This window comes from Triturus cristatus, chromosome 6 (assembly GCF_964204655.1).
Source record: "Triturus cristatus chromosome 6, aTriCri1.1, whole genome shotgun sequence".
Taxonomy (NCBI): Eukaryota; Metazoa; Chordata; class Amphibia; order Caudata; family Salamandridae; genus Triturus; species Triturus cristatus.
This window is the reverse complement of record NC_140589.1, coordinates 1,862,220,716-1,862,247,167: the sequence shown is the minus strand read 5'-3', so window position 1 is coordinate 1,862,247,167 and position 26,452 is coordinate 1,862,220,716. Positions and strand designations below refer to the sequence as shown.

General features: G+C 45.3%; 1 protein-coding gene across 1 annotated transcript in view; it reads left to right on the top strand.

Annotated features, from left to right (window-relative positions):
• LOC146822222 (uncharacterized) overlaps positions 1-26,452 on the top strand; it is a 563,188-nt gene that overhangs the window by 324,154 nt on the left and 212,582 nt on the right. The window contains exons 14-15 of the mRNA XM_085609987.1: positions 2,346-2,720; positions 8,890-9,022. Coding sequence (XP_085466113.1) covers positions 2,346-2,720; positions 8,890-9,022 — 508 coding nt within the window. The remainder of the gene's footprint in view (positions 1-2,345; positions 2,721-8,889; positions 9,023-26,452) is intronic.

Here is a 26,452-nt window from a genome sequence, read left to right as displayed (position 1 = left end):
ATGCTTGTTTCCGGTCCAGGGAGCACCTGGCTTGGCATCGCGGCTGAAGTGTTCCCGTGAGGCACAGGGTCAAGACTGATTTGCATATGGGCAGGTCTAAACTGAGGTGGAATGGTGAGCAAAAGAATGATGGATTTAACCCAGATCTCTTGACTGGGGGAGAATGTTTTGATTTGTTCTGCATTCCGTCCATCAATTGTGTGTCTTTTGCTTTCTCGCCCTAGGTGCGCCGGGTATGCCTAGACTAGGTCCCGGTCTCACTGTGCCACTGAATTCAAGCTATCCTGGCTGAAGAGGGGTGAAACCCCGAAACCGGTCTTAGGATGCTTGTTTCCGGTCCAGGGAGCACCTGGCTTGGCAGTTCGGGCTGGAGTGTTCCCATGAGGCACAGGGTCAAGACTGATTTGCATATGGCCAAGTCTAAACTGAGGTGGCATGGTGAGCAAAAGAATGATGGATTTAACCCAGATCTCTTGACTGGGGGAGAATGTTTTGATTTGTTCTGCATTCCATCCATCAATTGTGTGTCTTTTGCTTTGTCGCCCTAAGTGCGCCGGGTATGCCTAAGCGTAGTTCCCGGGCACACTGTGCCACTGGATTCAAGCTATCCTGGTTGAAGCGGGGTGAAACCCCAAAACCGGTCCTAGGATGCTTGTTTCCGGTCCAGGGAGGACCTGGCTTGGCAGTTCGGGCTGGACTGTTCCTATGAGGCACAGGGTCAAGACTGATTTGCATATGGCCAGGTCTAAACTGGGGTGGCATGGTGAGCAAAAGAATGATGGATTTAACCCAGATCTCTTGACTGGGGGAGAACGTTTTGATTTGTTCTGCATTCCGTCCTTCAATTGTGTGTCTTATGCTTCCTCGTCACTAAGAACAGAAGCATGCAGCAAACAAAAGGTGGGAGCCATTGGCAGATCTCAAAAATATCAATGGTTGTGTAGGTCAGGATCCCCAGAGGACCCATGCCCCCCCAAGCTGTGGAAAGAGCTGGCCCACTCAGTAGTTCATGTTCTGAATCATATATGGAACACATCACTTGCTTCAGGTATCTTCCCTGATACATGGAAATATGCCGTGTTACTCCCCCTCAGGAAAAAAACCAATGTGGATCCAGGGGAGCTAAGCAACTATCACCCATTCTCATTACTACCAGCACCAGCGAAAATGGTTCAGCGACAATTGGCTAACTTTATTGAGAGCCAGGACATTTTGTATTATACACAGTCCAGTTTGCAGTCAGGCTTCAGTACCGAAACTGCACTGTTGAAGGTGGCAGAGTCAGTTAGAATGACTGTGGACGCTGGATAATCAGCTATGCTTGTGCTCCTGGACGTAGCTGCAGCATTCGATACTGTGGACCACCAAATCCTGGTACAGAGACTCAAATCAATAGGAATTGGAGGGGTGACACTCACCTGGCTGAAGTCCCTCCTTAAAAATCGTACGCAGGGCTTCCGGTTTCGGCGCTTGGCAAGATGGCCGCCTAGCGGAGTCGCTCCGCTTCATCGGGACGCTTCGACAATGTAAACAATACTTTTTCCGCGCTTTCCTTCATCAAGCTGCCCCGCATCGGACACCGGAACATGAAGTGACTTTGGTGAGATGCTTTTGGCCTTGCATCGCGTCGCGTTTTTCCCGCATTTTCCTTCCGATGCTCTCCCTTCAAGTTTGGCTGCCATTTTGTCTGACGCCCGGCTCTCCATTGCGCATAATTCACTAGTTTCTAGATACTCTTGGCACCCGTGACGCAGCTTGCCTGATGCCTGCTGCCACTTTCTACTAGTGGACAATTCCAGAACCTCAGCAATAAAATTGCCTGTGACTTTTCCTCTGCTGTTTATACATGCCTCAGGACGCTCTCCCTTCAAAATTAACCGCCATTTTGTCTGACGCCCAGCTCTCCTGTTGCAGTGCTCATAATTCACTAGTATCTAGATGCTCTTAGTGCTCGTGACGCGGCTTGCTTAATGCCTGCTGCTACTTTTTACTAGTGGACAATTCCATAACCTCAGCAACAAAATTGCCTGTGACTTTTCCTCTGCTGTTTAAACATGCCTCAGGATGCTCTTCATTTTGCCGCCATTATCGTGTCACTAGAACTGCTCCTCATAATTTTGCTTGGGTTATCTTTGCTGTCTCTTCAGCTGTTGCATCCTCTGAATATTACAGCATAATTTCTTTTTCTTGAATGATTCCTGCTACATTTTATCATTTTTCCTCTGTTTTACCCTTACGACCACTGGTCTCTTCTTCTCAGAGAATTTACTACAATCATTGTTTTTAAGTGAGACGTGCCTCCTATGGGTAAACTGCGCAAACCTCAACTTGTTTTTACTCCTAAGCTAAGTGCCTCAAACTCGTCTCCTGCACAATTACAAGCAGTACATCCGTCTCTTAATACTGTAGAGATGGCTGGAGTTCCATCTCCCCGCACTTCTTCAGCACAACCTGTGGCCAACAAACCTTCTCCTGCATCTTCAGCCACTAAACGCCTGAAGAATGACCCTCCTTCTCCAGATAGGTCATCTCCTACTATATCTATGGAACTGTTATTAGAGGAGATTCGAGCTATACGTCCGGTTGTTGAGGAAACCAACAACAGAATGCAATCTCTAGAGGAAAAATGGCTCTCCATGGAGAATAGAATGTCTACAGTCGAACAGCAAATTTCAGTTGTTCAAGGTGTCTCTCAAAGAATTACTTCTTTGGAAAAAGAGGTACACAGGCTCCAGCAACATACTGAGGACTTGGAAAACCGGAACAGAAGAAACAACCTGCGCATTTATGGATTACCTGAGTCTCTAGAGGGAGACGACCCGGTCCCTTTTTTTTTCTTCCTTTTTACCGAAGCTGTTGGAAATGCCATCTTCAACATCCCTCAGCATTCAGAGAGCTCACAGACTCGGTCCTCGTCCATCCCTCTCTGCTTCATCAGTCAGACCCAGGGGTGTTATTATTCTTTTTTTGAAATTTACTGATTTGCTATCAGTCCTTTCCGCTGCCAGGTCTAAACGTCAACTTTCTTGGCTTGGCCAAAGGGTCTTTCTCTCCCAAGATGTTTCTAACGCTACTGCAGCCAGACGGAAGGAGTTTCTCAATCTTCCTGCTCCTCTTCACACCCTTGGAGCTCGTTATGGTCTTTTTCATCCTTGTACGTTCAAGGTGACTTTTCAGAACAACACTTCAACATTTGAAGATCCGGCAGAACTCAGGAAATTCATTCACTCCCATACTGCACGCAATATGGATATTACGGGTCCTTCTTCTGGTTGACTATTCATAACCAATGTGTGAAAAATGTGATTTTTTTCAGCTAAATTTGAGGTTTGCAGGGCATTCTGGGTAAGGAAACGTTGGGGGATCCACGCAAGCCATACCTCCCTGGAATCCCCCGAGTGTCTAGTTTTTAGAAATGTGTGGGTCCCCTAGGTGGTCGCCGAGCACCGGGCCAAAAACCCAGGTGACTCCCCTTGCAAAACCAGGTATTTTGAGGTAGGCAATTTTCATGTCGCCTCACTACGTTGTGGGCCCTTGCCTGTCGTGGGTACTTGGGCCTCCCACACGAGTGAGGCACCGTTTTTATCGGGAGACCCGGGGAACACTGGGTGGTAGGAAATTTGTGTCAGCCCGGTGATGCCACAACTTTCCCACACAAAAATGTGTGAAAAATGTGATTTTTTCAGCTAAATTTGAGGTTTGCAGGGCATTCTGATTAAGGAAACGTTGGGGGATCCAAGCCATACCTCCCTGGAATCCCCCGGGTGTCTAGTTTTCAGAAATGTGTGGATTTGGTAGGTTTCCCTAGGTGCCGGCAGAGCTAGGGTTAAAAAACTACAGCTTAGCACTTTGCCAAAAAAGGTTAATTTTTCACTGCGAAATTGAGGTGTGTCCATGATGCGTTTTGCACCATTTCCTGTCGCGGGCACTAGGCCGACCCACACAAGTGAGGTACCATTTTTTTCGGAAGACTTTGGGGAACACGGGGTGGGTAGAAATTTGTGGATCCACTCACATTCCAGAACTTTCCACCACAGAAATGTGGGGAAAATTTGTTTTTTTTGGCAATTTTTTAGGTTTGCAAGGGATTCTGGGTAGCAGAACCTGGTGGTAGGCAGTCAAGTCACCCCATCCTGGATTTCCCTGAGTGTCTAGTTTTCAAAAATGTATAGGTTTGCTAGGTTTCCCTTGGTTACGGCAGAGCTATGGTTAAAAAACTACAGCTAGGCACTTTGACAAAAAAGGGTCATTTTTCACAGAGAAATTGAGGTGTGTCCACGTTGCGTTTTGTGCCATTTCCTGTCGCGGGCACTAGGCCGACCCTCACAAGTGAGGTACCATTTTTCTCGGAAGACTTTGGGGAACGCGGGGTGGGTGGAAATTTGAGGATCCACGCAGATTCCAGAACTTTCCACCACAGAAATATGGGGAAAATGTTTTTGTTTTGGCAATTTTTTAGGTTTGCAAGGGATTCTGGGTAACAGAACCTGGTGGGAGGCAGTCAAGTCCCCCCATCCTGGATTCCCCTGGGTGTCTAGTTTTAAAAAATGTATAGGTTTGCTAGGTTTCCCTAGGTGCCGGCAGAGCTATGGTTCAAAAACTACAGCTAGGCACTTTGCCAAAAAAGGGTTTATTTTTCGCTACGAAATTGAGGTGTGTCCACGTTACATTTTGCGCCGTTTCCTGTCGCGGGCACTAGGCTGACCCACACAAGTGAGGTACCATTTTTCTCGGAAGACTTTGGGGAACACGAGGTGGTTGGAAATTTGTGGATCCACGCAGATTCCAGAACTTTCCACCAGAGAAATGTGGGGCAAAAGTGTTTTTTGGGCAATTTTTTAGGTTTGCAAGGGATTCTGGGTAACAGAACCTGGTGGGAGGCAGTCAAGTCACCCCATCCTGGATTCCCCTGGGTGTCTAGTTTTCAAAAATGTATAGGTTTGCTAGGTTTCCCTAGGTGCCGGCAGAGCTAGGGTTATAAAACTACAGCTAGGCACTTTGCCAAAAAAGGGTTTATTTTGCATTGTGAAAATGTGGTGTGTTCACGTTGGGTTTTGAGCCATTTCCTGTTGTGGGCACTATGCCTACCCCTACAAGTGAGGTACCATTTTTATCGGGAGACTTAGGGTAATTCAGATTTGTAAAGGAACTGTTATTACCTATTGACTTTCGATGCATTTCTGCCTTCCTAATGAAAGACATTGTGTAAAAAAGAAGTCATTCTAAAAAATGACTAATAATTCTCATGCTAGTATGAATATTCCCAATTTCGGAAATGTGCAAATATCTACTGTTTCTAAACTCTATATTTTGTTCCCATTTCAGAAATACATAGGTGTCTTTCATACCGATTTTTCCATCTACACATTTTTACAGAATAATTACTATATACCCGGTACATAATAAAAAAACCATTGCAAGTTGCTGCTCAGTTTTTGGCTCTGGGTTCGTCGGGTTCTTGGTGAACCTACAATTCCTATATATCCCCACAACCAGTAATGTGCAGCGGATGTAACGGTATATTGCTTTCAAAGAGCTGTCATAATTAGAAGAAGTTACAGGTGAAAACGTTTTCACAAAAGGCTTTTTTTTCAACAAATTTTCAATTTATCCTATATTTAACTGTTAGTTTCTATAAAGAAACCTTGATGGATCTACACAAATGACCCCTTGCTGAATTCAGAATGTTGTCTACTTCTCTAAAATGTATAGCTTTCCAGGGTCCATTATTGCTTTTGTACCCATTTCTACCATTAACTGGAAGGAGGTCGAAAGCACAAAAAATAGCAAAAATAGGCTATGTCCCAGAAAATGCCAAAACTGTGTAAAAAATGTTGGGTTTCTGACAAAAGTCTGGTATCCCCTAAAAGCTGGGAAAATGGTGATTTCAACCCCACAAACCCTTTTGTGATAACATTTGCAGGGAAAAACCCAGATGCTTTCATTTGCAGCCTGTTTTTCCCATTTTCCCCCAAAAAATCTAAATTTTGCTGTATTTTGGCTCATTTCTGTGACCCCTCCAGGGGAATCCACAAACCCTGAGTTTCTTCAGAATCCCCATGATGTTGGAAGAAAAGGACGCAAATTTGGCATGGATACCTTATGTGGTCAAAAGGTTACAGGGGCCTCAGCGCGCACTACCCCAAATAGCCAAAAAAGGGCGTGGCACAGGAGGGGGAAAAGGCCTGGCAGCGAAGGGGTTAATAGTCTATTTGGCTCATTATAAATATATGTTTTGTTAAGAAAACTACAGGTTGTTCAGCTATCAGTACGATGAGGGACTTCATGTCCAATAATGCAGCACAAAATAGATCATCACATGAGGCTAAAAGGCAATCCCTTGTTAAACAAACCAGATTGTCGGTAACATCGCCTCCTTCCACACACAGACTTACGTGCCATCAGCCTTGGTGAAATGCCCCTAAATTGACGTACGATCGAGGCGCAACGTGCAGGCGTGTCGGCATGCGGGGCGGGACCCTTGGATCCTGACGCATGCTGGGTGAGGATTCCATCCGGTCCAGATTTTCTCAGATGCTCCTCAGCTACTGCCTGCAGACACAGATGCTAATGATAATCTAATTTAACTGTGATCTGGAAGCTTAAAAGCAGTATTTTCCAGGTAAGAAACCACTGCACCAGACGGCTGTTCGATGGGGCAAGTTAGGTGACAAGTGGGTTCTCGACCTTGATGAAGTAAGTTATAATGCAGGCCCTTCAAGAGGCAGTGAAATAGGATATCTTGGTATCCTTATGATTCGCTCCTATTACAAAGGAGGACAGGGGCGTGGTTTTATGTTTTAGGTGTATCTGAAGTATTGTTGTGCTTCCATATATAACTTATACTACATGTGGGGCATGAATATATTGCCTACATTTCCTGTTCTAACCACAGTAGTGATATATATATTTTTTATTTAAACATTCCCCGGTGTTTTCCATAGCGATGATATCTGAACTTTATCTTATATATCTGTTTGTGACTCAAGAGTGTGATTGCAGGAGAGACCCACCCCGAACAGACAATGAAGCACCTAAATAGTTCTAGGTATTTCATTTGGCCTGCTTCTTCATTTTGATCACTGCATTGTTATATCATATGCACAAGACTAACCTTATATATGTCACCAAAGGCTTGAGTTAGTCTACACATCGTAATCACTCGTCTGTCGCTAATTAATTTGTGTCATACAGTGCTACAGATTTTAAATGACTTGGTAAAAGCAACCATCTCATCTCTCTGGTCGAATATTGTGTTAAGTTAAACCAGCTGTAACTGCTTGTTCACCTATTTCATGAACCACAATGTTTTCTGCTTTTTCTATTTACCTCATAGGTTATCACTAATTATGATAGCAGTTGAGAGGTAGGTCCTGTTTATAGCTAAGCTCCCAGCACTTACTAATTGCAGTGTAGGGGGCATAGACACGGCCCTGACATATACGGGCAAAACATGTTGGCATAATTGTTTGTACAATGATGCATACAGGTCATTAGACCTAAGCATGCCTCCTGTATTTACCCCTTGGTAATCTTTTAATCAACCAGGGATACCACCAAACTAAAGGATACTTTAGTGGATTGTCCCATGGTTTTTAAAAGTCATAAACTGGACCTAAATCATTGTCCTGAGAGAAGAAATATCTAAGATCTCCCTCAGGAAAGCTCCATTCTGAGGTCGAGTCTGCCCTGGTAGTAACATCTTACCAGGGTGGGATGAGGTGGCAAATGATGAAGCATGTCACATTACGTGAGTGCGCCATCCTCTGCCGATTCCTAGATTGCCTTGAATTTAGGAAACAAACAACTAGCAGCACACAGAGAACTCATTGGGTCTCTGGTAGTAACCTGCAGATTTGGTGCTTAAGCAAACATAATTTCTCTGAGGGTATCACGCCAATTGTTGTGTTTGTTTGAGTTAGTAAAGGCAGGCATCTCTTGTCTCCCCTTTGTGATATTATAGACCTTGAACATTGCCTGAGTGAAGGTCTCAACCTGCTACTGATTGGTAGACATTACAGTTTCTCCATAGCCACTACCAGCTCAGAAGACCACATTAAGACTGGAGTTTGGTAATCAGGCAGCAGATTTTCATACCTGTCCCTGGAATCTGAGCAGGGGTAGGAAGACCCATTTAGCATGTTTCTTGTGTGTCTTTTGGAGGATTTCTCTTTAGAGTGTTCCATTTTAGATGACTTACGTATGGAAGGAGTGCTGGGGTCCTTAGCCATGAAGATATTGCTTTCCTCTAATTGATCTCCTGAGACTGCAAACAACCACAATTCAATAAATGCAGTGATGCTTCAGTCCTAGACAGAAACGTTAGATGTCATGGGGATCCAAGCTCAACATCTTATTAAGACAGGACTAACATTGCTTGAAGCCTTGGACCTTACAGGGTTACATGTCTCTAAAAGTAAAGTTACAATGAGAAGAAAGCTTTGTTGCCACTACCACGACTGTGCATTGAACTGAACAGATTTCTGCTTAAGAATATAAGCTTTCGTCAATGACGGACACAAACTAAAACACATCTCTATTCTTGTTCATTGTGTACATCAGCACTTCATAGGTGGGGAGGATAGAGAACCTGGGACCGTATAAGTGCATTACACAAGAACACATGTATGCCTGTAAATGTGATTTCTACAGCATAAGCCTAGCCAAAAGGCAGTAAATGGTCAAGCACAAGCATAAAATCAATAGGTAAAAGGTGGGGAAGCTGGACTGTGGATGGTTAATGGATTGTTTTGTAGTGTTATTTTAAGAGGTAAGTCTTCAAATGTTTCCTAAATTTTAGGACGTGGGCGCAGATAAACATGGGGATATTTGACCAGATCCTGGGTGCATAGATGAAAAATGCATGCTGTCTTTTTTTTTCTTTTTTAGACTTCTTCATCTGCAGTCTCATGCCGGCTGAGTCAGTCTAAGTCAGGTGTCGGAGTGCAAAGAACCCCCAGAGATGGTCAGCTTGTCTGCGAGATAAGGGGTGATTCAATAATATTTACTCAGGCACTGGATGGTAAGGGCTGCAGTGTGTCAGATGCCCTAAAGGGGTGCCAGTGTGGAGTCTGGGAGGATATATTGTAGGGCAATAGGACCGTCCATATGCAAGAGTACAAAGGCTAAGGTAACAATTTTGAAGTCGCTTTCTGGAAGAAATGGCTTGACATTTTGTCTGACGAGAGCAGGTACCAGGCATTTTTTGTAATTTTGGGAATGTGTTTCTTGAGGGTGAGGTAGGTGTCCAGGGTGAATCCAAGTGACTTGGCATTCGGTAAAAGTAGGGATTTGGAGCAGATGATGCCCTGTTCTTCATGTCAGACCCGTGGTCTTCGGGGCCCTGTGTCCTCCAAGCTCTCCGTAACTTTGGGGAGACCTCCGGTCTCCTCGCCAATCCGTCAAAATCTACGCTGTTTCCTATTCACGGCGAACAGAGGAGCCAAGCCTGGGCTTCGGAGTTGACTATCGCAGAAACGGGCTTTAAGTACCTGGGGGTCTATATCTCGCAGTGTCCCACCATTGCCTGGATGCACAACATTGCTCCACTACTCCCGGCCGTTTGTGATGAAAGACGATTTGGTCCCAACTACCCCTATCATTGTACGGCAGATCTGCAATTTTTAAAATGGTGTCCCTACCGGGCTTACTCTATAGGCACCAGAATTATCCATACCCTATCCCCCTGCCGTGGTTTACCCAATTCACACACTTTTGAATAGATTCCTTTGGCAGGGGGGTGCAGTTTGTGTGGTGCTCTCAACGTGTACACAGTGCACGTATTGCTGGGGTATCGCGGCTGCAGATGTTCACGCATACTACTCTGCCTCGCACCTCCTGGTGATTAACGAATGGTGGTACAGATACCAGACGGACCCGGCCTACGCCATGGAATGGATTGCCATGGCAGGTACTCCTTTGCTCCATTTCTTATATAGCAGCTCTTCCCTGGATGCTCTTCCTCTGGCTTGCCAGATAGTCATCCAGACATGGAGGTGGGTGGTTCGGTCCACGGGCTGGTGGGGTAAGCTGACGGGCATCACTCCCCTCTGGCAGGGTACTCATTTACGGCTGGTTTTGGCACTTACGCGATTCCGCAGGTGGGACCTTATTGGCATATCTACGCTTGGGGACATTATGCAGGGGACCACTCTTAAATCCTTTCAAAGGTTGCAGTCTGATTTCGACCGTCACAAATCGCACTTCCATCGCTATCTGCAACTTCGTCATGCCTTGACCACCCTGACTCGGCAGCTGGAGTCTTTATTGGAGTTCCACCCGCTGGAGGGCCGCTAAAGATGGGGGATCTTGGGGCTCACACAATCCGGCAAATTTACCAGACGCTCAATACGCATTCCAAGACCACTATCCACAAAACCCGGGAGGCGTGGGCTGCTGCTCTGCCGGCACTCACAGATGACGATTGGGCCGAGGCGTTGGCTAGCCCTCGGTATGCTGCCGTATCTACCAGATATAAACTAATCCAATTCAAATACCTCCACAGTCATCGGCTTTGAAGAATGGGGGCAATCCAGTCCGTCTCTGCTGCAGTGCAGATGAAGGGTCCTTTATACATACGGTGTGGGGCTGTGGGGCGCTGCAGCAATTCTGGTCCGGCGTGTTGTCTTGCCTAGGTTGTGTCCTGGCGTGGGATATCCCATTTGACCCCAGACTGGCGCTCTTACATAGCACGAAGGACATTGGGGTGAACCAGTACAAGAGACACATCTTATTTTTGGGCCTCACCTTATCTATGCGTGACATAGCGCAGCATTGGTAGGACGCGTCCCCACCCAGCGTCACTAACTGGAAAAAGGCACTGGATAGGTGCATTTCTGCGGAGATTGTGGTATTTCAGGAGAGGGGGTGTCCTCAGAAGCATGGGAAGATTTGGTCTTGGTGAGCTGGGTACAGAGGTATAGATCTGCCTCCAATGTCGCAGTCCGCCGCTCGTTATCCCATTGAACAATTAGTGGTGAATATTTTACCTGTCTAGTCTATTGAAGTCAATGAGATGTGGCTGGGAATTTCCTTGGCTTCTACATGCAATGTTTCCTAAGTGTGTACGGTGCGCATTAGGGGGGTGGGGAGTTACATGTTTTTCCCGGTCTGATGTTCTGCAGACTATTGGGGGGGGGGGAGTTATTTTATGCACTTCCTTTCTTATTGGGCTCTGCCCATCTGGTACGCTGAAAATTCAATAAAACCTGTTGTTAAAAAAAAAAGTAGGGATTTGGAGGTATCAAAGTTTGTGTCACTGAGCCAGGTTTGTACATAGTTTTAGGGTAGTCCAGAGGAGCAGTAGTATAACCCTCTTGCAAACAGGCAGTCTCATGCTGATGTATGAGAGCCTGTTCATCATCTTTAGAGTGACTATACAAGGCAGAGCAACAAGATCCATCACTCTCAAAAGTTCTTGTTGGTTTGTGAGGTCAGCAGTTGATGAAATTGGAACATGCGGTTTGGTTGAAAAGAATGATAGTGAGCACATGGTGTGGTCTCACTCCTAACCATAAACTCTGGGCAAGAGCTTTGGTATCTGCCTGTGTGAATGTTTGGGTTGTTCAGCCATTCACCTGAGTGCGGAGACAGTGGCAGACCTAGAGTGAACTCTGCCCGGTCCAAGGACACCTAACTCCTGAAAATCCACAACGGGGCGTGGTCTGGCCACGCAGGAAGATGGCCGCCTGACGAGTGAGCTCCGCCGCAGGATGGGCTCTTAACGGAAATATTTTACTCCTTACCGGCTTTGGAGTCCTCTTCACGTGCCCCGTGCTTGCCGGAAGGTGGGGGGCACGATTTGAGCGTGTTCCAGGGATGTGACGGCGCAGTCTTCCTGGTGTTAATCGTCTCGACGAGATTGTGTGGCGCTGCTTGCCTGACGCAGCCCGCCTGACGTGCTTCCTTCGACTGCCTCATCCTCCCCCTGAAGCCGCGCCTCTGCTACCCATGGAGTGCGCCTGCCCCCTCATGAGGCCGCGCCTTTGTTGCTGTTGAGGAGCACTCGCTTCCTTACGAGGTCGAGCTCTTGTGGATGTCGAGCGCCCGCCTCCTCATGAGGCTGCGCCTTCGCTGCTGCTGTCAAGCGCCTTCCTCATGAAGTCCCGCCCTTGCTATTACTGCTGAATACCTGCCTCCTCATGTAGCCGCGCCTCCTTCAATTTTGTCTGCTTTATTTTCCTCAGCAATATTACCTCACAGGAGCCATGGTTCTTGTTGTGCTGCTGGTCTGCTACTGGTAGAATTAACTCCTTTTATAATCTTATTGTGGCGCTTTTTGTCATTCACCTCAGCCAGTCATTTTGCGCCACACCCTCTGCAAAGTCAACGATTTTCCTGCAAGAACAAGTCGCGATTGTCACTCAAAACTGATCTTTCAAATTTAATTTTTTCACCCTTTTATGAGTGGCCTCACCTTTGTGATAGTTGTAGTTTCTCACCCTTCGACTGGTGCTGCCTGGAAATGACTCTTTTAACGCAACTTGGGTGACGCATATAATAGCATGTTTTAATTCAATGTCATTATAGTGCTTTAGTCAATCTTTTCAGTCAGGTTGTGTACTCTTTGCTTTGATATGGCTCATGATTTCCCTGTTCATTCTGCAAATACAACTGTGGTTATTAATGTCATAAGTGCACAGTTCTATTTATGCGCCTTTGAGCATGGCGACAGTTACACTATCTTCATCAATGCTTTAACCCTTTGCTTGTGGTTTTGGGGATAACTAAGCAGGGATTTCCCCTTCATGTGATGTACTTTTACATTTTAGTGTCTGGAATTGTTGTATTTTTGTGTTTATATACAAGAATTGTCTACCAGCAAGACGCCTTCACGCATTTTCAAAGTTTCTGTCAAATATTCTCCTCAAATGCCTGCCCCTAGGCAAGGAAATAAGTCTTCTAAGCCACTTCTTTTTGCAGAAGCTCTTAAGCAGACCATTAACATGCCAACGAAAGGTACTGCCTCCTCTCCTCCCGCTTTACCCTCGGCTTCGCCCTCTAATGGGGGGCAGACATCGGCGGCAACTCTGCAACGTATTGCACACGAAATATCTGAGGTTAGCCATCGATTAGATGACATGAACCTCACAATTACATCATTAGCTGAGGAGACTAAATCAATTAAAGCAGAATTCACCAGCTTTCATGCGAAGATTGAATCTCTTGACTCCAGAGTTCAGACGGTGGAGAACCGCTTGGACTCCCTTCCCAACAAAGACCGAGACCTCCTATTCTTCCGTAGCAAACTTATTGATTTGGAGGACAGAAGCAGGAGGGATAATGTTCGTTTCTTTGGTTTTCCAGAGCGTATTGAAGGGCAGAGTTCCAGTGCATTTCTGTGTCGTATACTTCCTCAGATGACTGGTATTTCTTTTACCCCACCTCTGGAGATACAGCGGGCTCATAGAATTGGTCCTCCACGTGGTGATCCTGCCGCGCGCCCACGGCCGATCATTGCTTGTTTTCTCCGACATGACCAAACTAGACAACTACTATCTGCTGCTCGACTTCAAGGTTCCTTCTCTTTTGAAGGCCATCGCATTCATATGGCAGCCGATTTCTCCAAGGAAACCAATGAGCGGCGGAAGGCCTTTCTCTCCATGCGACCTCAATTACGTCAGTTAGATATCAAATATGGTCTATTTGAACCTGCACGTTTTCGTGTTACCAAAGATGGAGTCTCTAAGGACTTTTTTGATCCAGAACATCTTCAGCAATTTTTGGACTGCCTTCAACCTCAAGATATGGAGGTTCTCACTGCATCCTCACAGCCAATCCCGTCCCAATCTCTCCCTAAATCTTCTACTTCAATGTCAGAACGTAACAGGCGCCCTCCCAGTAGCCCTAGACCTCGGGGCAGGGACCTCGAACGACTTCATCGCTCACAAGAAGATAGGAAGTCTGCAATACAATCGGTTTCGGCAGCCACATTCCCACAAGACTTACAAAGAGACAAGTCCCGCTCTCCTCTTAAAACCCCTTCAGATGCGGACTGAATAATACTTCCTCCTGTGGAAATAGTTACTTCCTGACCTATTGGCAGTTAATGGTAGACTCCTGGTCCTTGCGAGTCTTGTTTCTATTGTTAATTCATTATTATATTTTTGACATATTTTGCTGTTCTTATAATATTTGATTGCCTTTTTTCACCTCTTTCTCACTAGCTTCTTATCTTATTTCTTTTCCTTTTCACTTTGCCTTCTGCTATTTCTCTGTCTTATAATGCTATTCTTTTTTCTCCCTGCATTTATTACTCTCCATGTTACAATTTTATTGCATATTCCTAACTGGTTTTGCAGTTACTCGGGTGCCTTGGCGCCTAATTGTTTGATTATAGTTGTATTATTTTATTTGCTCGTATGCATATTGGTATAGGCTTTTTGATATGTGTATGATATGTCTTATGCACTTAGCTACCTCACATTTAATTATTGTAAGATTTCTCCTCTTATGTAATGTCGCTTCTCAATCTCTATTTGGCTTTCTCTACCTTCTTCTGTTCTCTTTTATATTGCTCTTTTGGGTTTCCCTTCTATATTATTAATGCACTCTTAACTGTTTCTCTCTTTCTGTGGGGTCTTTTCCCGCGGCGGCGCTCTAGTGCGCCCAGACCCGCGGGTAACAGTTTACGGTTTCTTGTTCTTTACTCGCTACTATTTAATATTCTATAGTTTCTTTACTACTGTACTATTTTCTAAATTTTATCTCCTTTCGTCTTTATCTCTTTTATTGTTTTCTTTATGCATTTCATCTAGATTAGAAGTACTGCTTCCACTTATTTTCTTTCTGTTTCCCCTTCCTTTTGTCATTTCTTTTCCTTTTTTCTTTGTCTGGTTCAACACGTTGTTTTGTGCTTCATTTTCCTCTTTCTGATTTTTGCTCTATTCTACTATGGCACAGGCACATTCTCTTAATGCGATCACTTGGAATGTACATGGCCTCACCCATTACATAAAGCGGAAGAAAGTACTCTCCTATCTCCAGACCAAACATGTAGATGTGGCCCTGCTTCAAGAGACCCATTTGGATGCTCTAGAATCAGATAAACTTTGTAGAGACTGGGTGGGCAAGGTTATCCATAGTAGCGTTCAACAAGACGATTCCTCAGATACAGACCCCCTCCGCAAATGTGGAGTAGCAATCCTCCTTCGCAAATCCCTCCCGGTCACTGTCTCTAAAACATGGTCAGATGTAAATGGCCGTTATGTATTTGCCAAACTTAAAATTGGAGAGTCTCACATTTGTGTAGGGTCTGTTTATGCTCCTACGGGTACCAAAAAAACATTCTTTCTTCAATTATCCCGTTTGCTGCTTGAAATTAATGCATCGCAATATTTGATTGGCGGAGACTGGAATGTAACGCAAGATTCCATTCTAGACAAAACTGGTCCATTAGATAGGGGCAATGCGTCAGACAGAGCCTTGTTGGGGGACATCATATCAGATATTGGACTGGTTGACCATTGGCGTTTCAGCCATCCAACGGATAAGGAATATACTTTCTTTTCATCGGCCCATGGTACATTTTCTCGTCTTGATTACTTCCTCATTTCACATAGCACAGTTCAATTCGTTACAGACTCCTGCATCCTGGAAGCGGCCTTGTCTGATCACTCTCCGGTTCTCCTCTCCCTTGATCTGGGTCTTTCTCGGCCTGGACGTAAACCATGGCGAATGAATATCCAATGCCACAGGACTCCTACTGGTAAGTCCCAACTGCAATCTCACCTTCAAAATTATCTTTCTACTAATCAGGGGTCTGTCACTTCCAGCAGGACTCTCTGGGCTGCGGCGAAGGCTACTTTGAGGGGGCAATTAATGCGTGATGCAGCAATTGCTAATAAACAAAATGCAAAGAGACAAAGTGAGCTCGAATCTGACATACAAACTTATTCTCGCTTATACACCATATCTCCGTCTCTACAGAATCGTAAATTACTCGAGCAAGCTCGAATGGCCTTAAATAGCCTTTTTACATCTAAAGCAGAATACGCTTTACAGAAAATGAAAGGTCGACATTACGAGCAAGGGGAAAAGGCGGGAAGGTTATTAGCCGCGCAGCTGCGTCAGAGGGAGGCGTCTATGGCCATTCCAGCCATTAGATCTGCGCAAGGACACCTGTGCACAAAACCTCAAGACATTGTTAATGAGTTCGCCTCCTTTTACGAATCTCTTTACACTTCCGATAATAGAATGGATTCGGATAAAATGACAGCATTTCTTGCAAAAGTGCATCTTCCTCCTCTTTCGGCGGAGGGCAGAGCCATCCTCGAGGGTGAAATAACCAGAGATGAGGTTTCTAGTGCGATTACTGCCCTGCCTTACCACAAGGCCCCTGGAGAAGGTGGATTTCCCCCTGAATTTTATCGCTGGGCAGGTCACAATATTATTGATACCCTGCATGCCGCATTCCAGGAGGCGGACAGTTCATCTTCACTAGGACCCCTTTCTAACAAGGCTATTATTGTTGTGCTTCCAAAGCCAGGTAAAGACCCCCAGCTCTGCAGTAGCTATCGCCCCATTTCTCTATTGAACTCTGATATTAAAATCTTGGCCAGCATTCTTGCTTCGCGTTTGCGTAAAGTCTTGCCTTCCTTGATACACCATTCTCAAGTAGGCTTTGTACCGGGTCGTTCCTCCCGGAACCATCTGCGTTCTCTGGCCCATGCACTATGGTCGGCTCAACATCTTAAGGACGATGCGTTAGCCCTTTCACTTGACGCAGAAAAAGCGTTCGACCGCATCGAATGGAACTATCTCTTCAAGGTCATGGATAGATTTGGTTTAGGTACGAAATGTACTGATAAGGTACGCTTATTATACGATCACCCTTCTGCTCAGGTAAATTGTGGTGGGTTTCTATCAGACACCTTTACGATTAAGAGAGGGACACGCCAAGGATGTCCACTATCCCCCCTTCTGTTTCTTCTGGCTATGGAGCCTCTGGCCGCTACCATTCGTCAATCTGATGAGGTCTCTGGTGTCCCCCTTCCAATTGGACATTCTAAAATATACCTGTATGCTGATGATATTCTACTCACCCTTACTCGTCTTCCCCGGTCGATTCCTTCTCTTCTTCACATTATTAATGATTTCTCCTCTTTTTCAGGTTATAAGATTAATTGGGACAAGAGTGAGGCTTTACCCATCTCTAACGGTACCACAAAAGCAGCCATTTTTGGATTTCCTTTTCATTGGCAGTCTTCACGCCTTAAATACTTGGGTGTCCTCGTTAATAAAGGATTGCAAGACATGGTTGCAGATAATTTATCTCCTCTTATATCCCAAATGCAACGGGATTTTGACAAATGGAAGGCTTTGGGTCTTTCTCTTTGGGGCAGAACTCAGGCGGTTAAAATGGTTACCCTTCCGAGATTTATATACATTCTAGGTATGCTTCCTCTGCAGATCCCTTTATCTTTACTTCGATCAGTAGATGCCCAGATTAAAACTTTCATTTGGGGTACTATGAAGCCTCGCCTTGCTATCACTAAGTTAAAGGCTCACCAGTTATCTGGCGGAATTGGCCTTCCATCTATTGAACACTACTCTTTGGCGTTACATATTTCCCAAATCTCATATTTTTTACCTGGCATCAAAGATTTACCACAATGGGTTCAAATAGAAAGACATCTCCTATCCTCAGAATCAAACCTCTCTCCTCTGTATGGTAGTGGCTCTAGTCGTTTTGACCCAAAAAACCCGATATTATCTGCCATGCATAAATCCTGGCAGAGAAGTCATAGATTATTAGGCTCAAACTCAAGAATCCATGCTAAGGCTCCCCTATGGAATAACTCGGGGATCCGTATTAATGGTCGTATGTTATCCTGGCCTGAATGGCGAGCTGCAGGTATTCTCTATCCGGATCAACTTCTGCATGATGGGGATTTTAAGTCATTCTCTCAGCTTAGGGTAGAATTTGATCTTCCCCTTCATCATTCATCCAAATATCTTCAACTTCAACAATGTTTGAAGACCCATATGGGAACATCACCATGGCTCCTGCAAGATTCCCCTATATTATCCTATTTGCACATTTGGGGGAAACTTAAGGGTGTTACTTCTGGTATATACAAAATGTTTTCATCTCATCTTTTTTCTAAATCTCTTTCACATGATCTCCAGCGTAAATGGCAATCTCGCCTCTCAATTTCCTTTCCCGATACTGAATGGGATTTGATTCTAGAGAATTTAAATAAGGGAGCCCGTGAATCAAGGCTCAAATTTTGTCTTTTCAAAATTCTGCATGATTGGCACTGGTCTCCTGTCAAACTACACCAAGCTGGCCTTCTCTCTCATTATAATTGTTGGAGATGCCCCAATTCAGGTTGTGATATTACTCATATCATTTGTGAATGTCCTAGTATCCAATCCTATTGGACTTTTATCGGTGTTACCTTGAATTCCACTATGCCCCTAAAATTGCCACTTACATCTACTAACATTCTCCTGCATGATTTACGTCATTCCCCAAAGCTCACGAAGCCACAACTCCGCCTTTTTCATACTTCAATTGCTACTGCCAAAATATGTATACTGCGTCATTGGAAATCAACTTTGCCTCCCTCACAGGAGGACTGGTTGGTGGCAATGATGCAAACTGCCTCCCATGAACGTACAATCTATAACCTTCAGGATCAAACTGACACTTTTCTTCGAATCTGGTCTCCATTTCTTAAATCAAATGCTGCTGATTCTCCGGCCTCCACTTCTACCCAAACACATTAATCAGCTTTCACTTTTTCTGTCCTTTGTTTTTTCTCTTCTCTTTGTTCCCCCCAATCCTTTGCTTCCTCCGTTGTGGTATTCTTCTGCTTTTATTCAATTACCTTTTCTTTGTTTTATTTCTTTATATTTCCAGCACTCTTTATTCTTCTAGGTCTTTCTCCTCTTTTTTCCCTATAGCTCACTTTTATTACATGTCATTCTGTGTTTTGATCTCATTGTTGCATTAACTAGTATTTATCTATTTAAACGCATATTTATATCGTATTTATTTATTAATATCTTATTCCATGATTCCTTTTAACATGAATTTATTTTCTTTTATTTATTATTGCATATGCTCTAATGTATTCGCCTTATAAAACTCAATAAAAAATTTCAACACAAAAAAGAAAATCCACAACTTCTGTTAGAGCATCCGCATTGCCTCTATCAGGAACACTGAAAAGGTGTCTCCTGTGCAGTCATTCAGCAGTAACTGATAGTTGGATATGAGCAAAATAGGATATTCCATTGACACACAAGCATTGGCAGGTCTGGCTTAGCTGCCAGCCTGGTGGCGGCTTTGTCAATGTTTGTTTTGGTTTGTCATGGCTACCAGGCCTTCATGAAAATGTAAAAAAAAAATCTAAAAGCAAAAATAGATTTAAGCTAAAAAAAAAGCACCCTGTCACAGCCATGCCTGGCAGTGAAGGGAACTACTTTGTGTTTGAAAGAGCTCCTTGTGAAGGAGAAGAAAGCTGTCCCTCACAGTGAATGGCCTTCCCAGGACCCCACTCTGTATGCTGGAGAGGGCGGGAGAAATGCGGAACAACACAAGAAACCAATGGACGATGTGTGGTTGCTGAAAAGTATGTTGTATATCTAATTTGACTAAAATCAAAAGGCCTTGGCTAAGCCCACACCTACATTTGTTACTACCAGACACTCAAGCAGATGAGCAGAGAGCAACAGAGAGACAGTCGGGTACAGAGGCCAAGAAACAAAAACAACACACAGAATGAAGGAAAGCGTCATTTGGGAAACGTTCCCAGAATATTTCACCCCAGCAACCATGGCCCCGCGGTTCAGAATGATTCCTGTCGTGAAACAGACTATTGTGAAATAGGCTTGGCAGAGATTCATGCATGTTTGTTAATGTTAGTCTACCACCCACACCATTTCCATTCAAGCTGCCCTTTAAACCTGAGGCAGAGGAGTGCTGGTGATTCAGACTGACCTGACTGCACCATGTGGACAGCCATTGGCTACTTGGTGCTGCTGGCCCTTCCCGCCATCTGCAAGGGGGGCCCCTCAGACCATCCTGGAGGTAGGTGGGAAGAACTTGCAAGTGTACTGCATTCTTATGTGAAACTTTAACGCGGCCCCATCCAGTGTAGAGAAAAACAGCTCTTACCTAATCCTGCCTTGCTATTACCTACCCACAATAGACATTTCAGAATGTTCCTTTGTTTGTTGATGTCTGCTTGGTTTTAGAGGTCTTATGTGACATAAATTATGGGATAGCCCCTTTAATGCCACTTCCGCCAACTAATTCTAGATCTAGTGTAGGTGCAACCGAAACCTACTTGTGTCTCCTTGGAACGTAAACAGAACGAGGTTTAATTTCAGTGGTTGATTGCATCGTGGCATTGTGATTGGTGGAATTAGATGTTGTCAAAGTGCAAAGATGGAAATGTTTTCTCGCCAAAATATATGCTTTAGTATGTAAATGTTGAGGGGCTCACAAAAGGTGGTTAAACTCAATGCATTTGGCTTAATTTATTTGAATGTGTATATTGCGAAAACCCGTCATGCAGATTTGGTGAAAAAATGGCTGGATTAGATATTATGGTGCGCAGATGCCTATTTTGGGTGGAGCAGGTAAGGAGTGTACCTGTATATAAACATATAATTTATTTAAAGGTTGTGAGATCAGTTTGCGCGGTTTGTGTAATATTGGTGTATTTTGCTGTACTACCACGGTACATAGTGATGTCAAATAATGAGATTATTGCCTAATGACTGCCGTCATGAAAGTTGAAGGCAGGTATGTTGTTTTTAGGTAAACTTTTCCTGTGTTCAACCTTATGCCTTTGGGTATAGGTAAGTATTTGGTTTGTTCTATTTACCCTACCTATTAACACTTCTCCAAAGTGGTTATCCGTTTTGCAAAATATGTATACGTTTCTTCATTCTTTTTGGTATAAATCAGAAGTTGTGCAGTACTACTGCGGTAGCATAACATCATTTTCTAAGTTTACCATTGCTATTTCTAAAAATGTCTCTATATTTTTGTAGCATTGTATGGGCAACAGCATTTTATTTTAAGCAGTGCAATAGGTTTTAGTAATTAACGTGCTACTCTGTACCCTTTTTTCAGCTTATTTATATATGTTAAAGTTCAAAAATACAAATAAGCACACTATATGTACAAAATATAGTGTCTTTCTAAATTTTACAATTAATATATTTTTTTATAACCACAGTAGTTATAAATGTAGCAATATTTATTATTACCACTGCAATAAAGTGGCAATAGGTATTGGTAAAATACCAAGCCGAACACTTACCTACATTACAAGGCGTAATGCAGAACACCGAGAACCTCAAGATGAAACAACATGGCTGCCTTTGACTTTTGAAAAGGCAGACATTAGCCAATGAGCAATATACTTCAGGAGTACTGCCGTACTACAGCAGCCACAAATATATCTAAAAAAGAAATGCTTAAAACATAATAAATACTTACCTGCTTTCAGTGGTGGCTGGTGACATTTGAAAGTGGTGAGGCGTAAAAGTTAGGAATGACAATCACAGTCCCATTTTCTTTATTACTTTCATTTCATCCTCAGGTCCATCATAAACAGACACCCCAGATTCAGTCCTTCGCTGAACTATGTATCATAACAACATGCATCTGGAGAGACCGATGCATATAGATCACGTCACGTGGAAAGATGCAGGCAGGCATGGCAAGGCAAGTAGTGCACCGGCCTGCCCTCAATCAGAGCTCTCAGATATCAGCTCCTACTGGTATGAATGTCAAGCTCAATCTAATATTAAATATACTTCCCTGGCACGAAGTGAATGCAGTGTGTTTTTACCTGAGGAAAAAGAGACTTTTACCCTATGCAGCATCACAAGTGTACTCGTGAGAGTCTGGGTCCCTGTGCCGAATGATAACCTTTCATACCAATTAAATAGCTTTCCAGATCCATCCCAGAGTAGCTAGGGTACAGTTTTCTTTGCATGGAGATTGCATTACAAGAACTACAAGTCCCAGAATGCAAAGATGCAGACATGTCAGCCCTTTAAAATAATCTGTCACAGCTCACTGTTTAAGCGAACTCTCGGTTACATTAAAATAAAGACTTCAACAAACATGCCCTCAGTGGGACAGATATAACTATGCATTTAAGCGCACTGTGTAATATTAGAAAAATATGTATTGTCGAATTTATCGCCGCTTGAAAAAGATGCAGGTGGCGCACATCTGAGGGGAAAGAGTGAGCAGGGGCCCCTGAGGTGGTGAATGGTCAGACAGCTTGTTTTCAGGAAAAATACAGGTTTCTTTCAAGTACAGCTCAGACACAGCGCTAGCAAAGACCATATATCGCACGGTGCCATGAGCATGCCTATGGACCAACCGGTCCCCAGAATACTTCACCAGTCACCCCAATAGCAAGCAAAGAAGCATGAGAGCACGCCAAGTGACCTGGACTCAGGAGTGTCTATGGCTGTGCTTGGAGTGAAGATTAGCTATACTGGTTATAGCTCCTAAAAGGCAAGCCCGAACCCGAGTGAGTTATTAAAGGTTTCTTATAAGGGTAAAATAAATGTAATAACATTCTTTTCCGGTGAGTTTTAGTCGGGCCTGCATCTGCGATTTCCTTCCACTGTTGGCACTTCCTTCCCTCTATCTGCTGTCTCTTCCTTCTCACTGCTGTCGCTTCCTCCCCTCTCACCACTGTCGCTTCCTCTCTGTCACCACCGCCCCTTCCTCCCCTCTCACCACTGTCTCTTCCTTCTCACTGCAGTCGCTTCCCTTCCCTCTTACTGCTGTTGCTTCCTCCCCTCTCACCACTGCCCCTTCCTCCCCTCTCACCACTGTCGCTTCCCCTCTCACCACCACCCCTTCCTCCCCTCTCACCACTGCCCCCTCTCACCACTGCCCCTTCCTCCCCTCTCACCACTGTCGCTTCCCCTCTCACCACCACCCCTTCCTCCCCTCTCACCACTGTCGCTTCCCCTCTCACCACTGCCCCTTCCTCCCCTCTCACCACTGCCCCCTCTCACCACTGCCCCTTCCTCCCCTCTCACCACTGCCCCTTCCTTCCCTCTCACGCTGATGCTTCCTCCCCTCTCACCACTGCCCCTTCCTCCCCTCTCACCACTGCCCCTTCCTCCCCTCTCACGCTGATGCTTCCTTCCCTCTTACCTCTGTCGCTTCCACCCCTCTCACCTCTGTCGCTTTCATTCTCTCTTAGCGCTGTTGCTTCCATCTCTTCTCTGTTGCTTTCCTTCCTCTCATCGATGTCGCTTCCTTAGCTCTTATTGCCGTCTGTCACCAAATATCAGCAGTCACTATCTTTCCTCCTGCCCTCTTTCGTTATTTTATATTTATAATGCTGACAATATACCGGTTACTGTTTTTAATTAGGAACAAAAACAGTAAGTGGTGTCATGTGGCAGGGGCAGCGGGGCTTCGGATCAGCAGATAAATCGCAGAATGCCTCTGGCAATTAACCCGCTGAGCCATCGTTCCGTATAATAGCATCACCAGGCACCCTGCTTGCGGTATCACGGAGGAACTGCGTACTCGCAATATCACGAGGCACTCTGTACTCGCACTAATACAAGGCACTCTACATTATCACAAGGCACCATGCACGCAGTATCGCGAGGCACCGTGCACGCAGTATCGCGAGGCACCGTGCACCAGGGGCGGCCTTAGGCATGTGCAAGCTGTGCACCTGCACAGGGCCACCAAACCCCAGGGGCCACCACGAGGAATCGGATACAATACATATTCGTGGCGGCCCCTGGCAGGGATTTGGCGCATGAACGACTGAGGCGTGCTAAATCTAATGTGATGCACGCTGAATGGTTGTTCTTATACTCTTTTCCTTTCTAACCCATTCTCGTCTTTGTGAGGGGTCGGCCTTGTTTCGGGCTCTTCTGGTAGGTCTTGTGCTTGTTAAGAACTTTTTTTCCAGGAGAATCGAGCTTGTTTAATAGTCCAGATCTGGCACCTCCGGAGGCTCGCATGCGCACGCATGCGCAGTGCCCGCGAGTCCTGCAGCGAAGGGGTTACAGAAGCACCATGCATCACTGGCGGCAGGAGGGGTGGCAGCACCCGTGCCCGGCGTGCAGCGAGCAGCACCGAGACCGGCCGAGGCCATGCACCGGCGCGCCTAGAGACCCTGGGCAAGAAAGGCCGCCTTGCAGAGGATAGCATGCCAGTGTGCAACCTTTGGTGCCAGCTGCGAGGTGAGCAGCCCGAGGGTCAGGGCATGGGGAGGGGGAGTGAGGAGGTTAGCGTGTGCCACTGCAGAGTGAACCCGAGGGAAGGTGAGCCATTGGACGAGGGTGTGGGGAGCCCTGGGGAGGAGGGCAGATCAGGCGTAGGAATGTATCCCAGCCCGTGGGGGTGAGGAGCCGGGGGCGTGGGGAAGGTTGGGTGAGGATGTTATTGTAGATGGTGTGTGCTTTGGGTCTGGGTGGAGGTAAGCCATGTGAGGTGGCGAGCTGGAGGTATTCTGGTGGTCATGGGAAGGGAGGGCATGATGAATCGTGAGAGAGAGCCTCTCTCTCATGATTCATCTCTGAGAGGGCGCGGGTCGGAGAGGTGGTCACTGTGCGCCAGGGGTAGGGAGTGGTACAGATCGGCGCTGTATGTTGAGGGAAATGTGAGTCAGGAGTGCAGGGGCGGTGTTTACTTGTGGCTGAGGGGAGGCATGGTGACTTTTGGAGGTGTAACTTGGGAGGCACGGTCGTATTGGGGAGAAGAGGAGAGCAGGGTACGAGGTGTTAGACGTAATGTTAAGGATTCATTAAAATGATTACAATTACTTATCAACAATCATGAAAACAGAGTATGAAGCTGATACTTGTGATCTAATGAGTGGATCTGCCTGCACAAATCTTTTAAAACATCGAGTGTTCGAATGTACTTGGCATTTGGATATGTCTGCTTATATGGTGTTGAGGCAGACATGAAATGCAAGCACCTATGGATGGACGCCTGGAATAGGATGGCAGTGCCTACCCATGTTAACTCAATCTAATGCCCTTTTGCAGAGACCTTGGTAGGAGACTGGCTTCTTGATCATTTCTTTAATTACATTCCAGTGCTTGTTATGTGACTAGCAGAGAAAACTAGTTTAACTAGTCCTCAGTTTGCAATTGGTGAAGCAGCCTTCTCTGTCCATACTAGGGGCATAGTTACCATTGGTTCAGCAAGTACAGTGGTACTGAGACCCAAAACCCTCAGGGGCCCATTGAACCCTGATAATTGCTATATTTTACTTCCTGAGCAGCAACCAAAGGGGCCATTTTCCTTGCTTATGCCACGGCCCATGGGGTCGTTGGTACGCTGCGCTAGTGATTCGTACGTCTGCTTGAAAGTTGTCTCCTGACTGGATGTTCCTTGCACATTAATTTTGCTTCAGTGAACCTCTAGTGCCTTTTCATAGCATTAGGACTCACTGTAATTAATCCTTGTTTAATAGGTGCTCTGTAAAGCAAGCAGAACTGGTTGCTGGAATATGGCACTATACAAGAAACCTTAATTAAATATATTGTATTTTGTCTTTTGACAATGTGGTAAAGTGGACGAGTCTTTGGTTACCTGTAGGCTGTCTTCAGGATCAGTTAGTGACGTACTGAGACAGGTCTCTGTGTGCCATGATTTCAAGGTAGCTTACTCTCTTCCTGCTAAGGTCACTTCCCAAATAGATCATGAACTATTCTCCAGGCTCTACTGTTCTCAGTGGACTGATAAAACAGACCTTGTATGCCAAGTCACATGATCTACCCTATAGTTTTATAACACTCTTCAAAAAAACCTTCCATATGTGGCTAGTCCTCATAATGTGTCATACATGTAGTGGGAAGGATAATTACTATCAATCAGTCAGGGTTTGTAAAGCTCAGCTGCTTCACACATAAGGGTCTCGAGGCGGTGTGGGATTCATGCTGCTGGATCATGCTGCTTGTTGGTTGAACAGCGAGGTCTTGTGGTCCTTCCTGAACTGCTGGAGCGATGGTGAGGCTCTGAGGTGCAGGGGGAGGGTTTTCAGGTCTTCACTGCCAGGTGGGAGAAGTAGCGGCCTCCACTGTTTTATCAGCGGCTGCATTGGGTGGCTGCTAGGGAGATGGTTCTGGAACATATTTTCCTGGTAGGTTGGTGGAAATTCACTCGTTCATTAAGGTATGCTGGTCCTTCATTGTGTAGTCCAGGGAAGACATGGCTTGGCAGTTCGGGCTGGACTGTTCCCATGAGGCACAGGGTCAAGGCTGATTTGCATATGGCCATGTCTGAACTGGGGTGGTGTGGTGAGCAAAAAAACGATGGATTTAGGCCCAGATCTCTGTACTGGGGTGAATGTATGACATTGTTCTGCATTCTGTCCATCAACTGTTGTTTTTGCAAGAAAATAAAAATGACACATCAAAATCTTTCAGCAGCCGCCACTGCTGATTGTCTTCTTTTTTTCCCTACCCACTGCTAGCCTCGCCC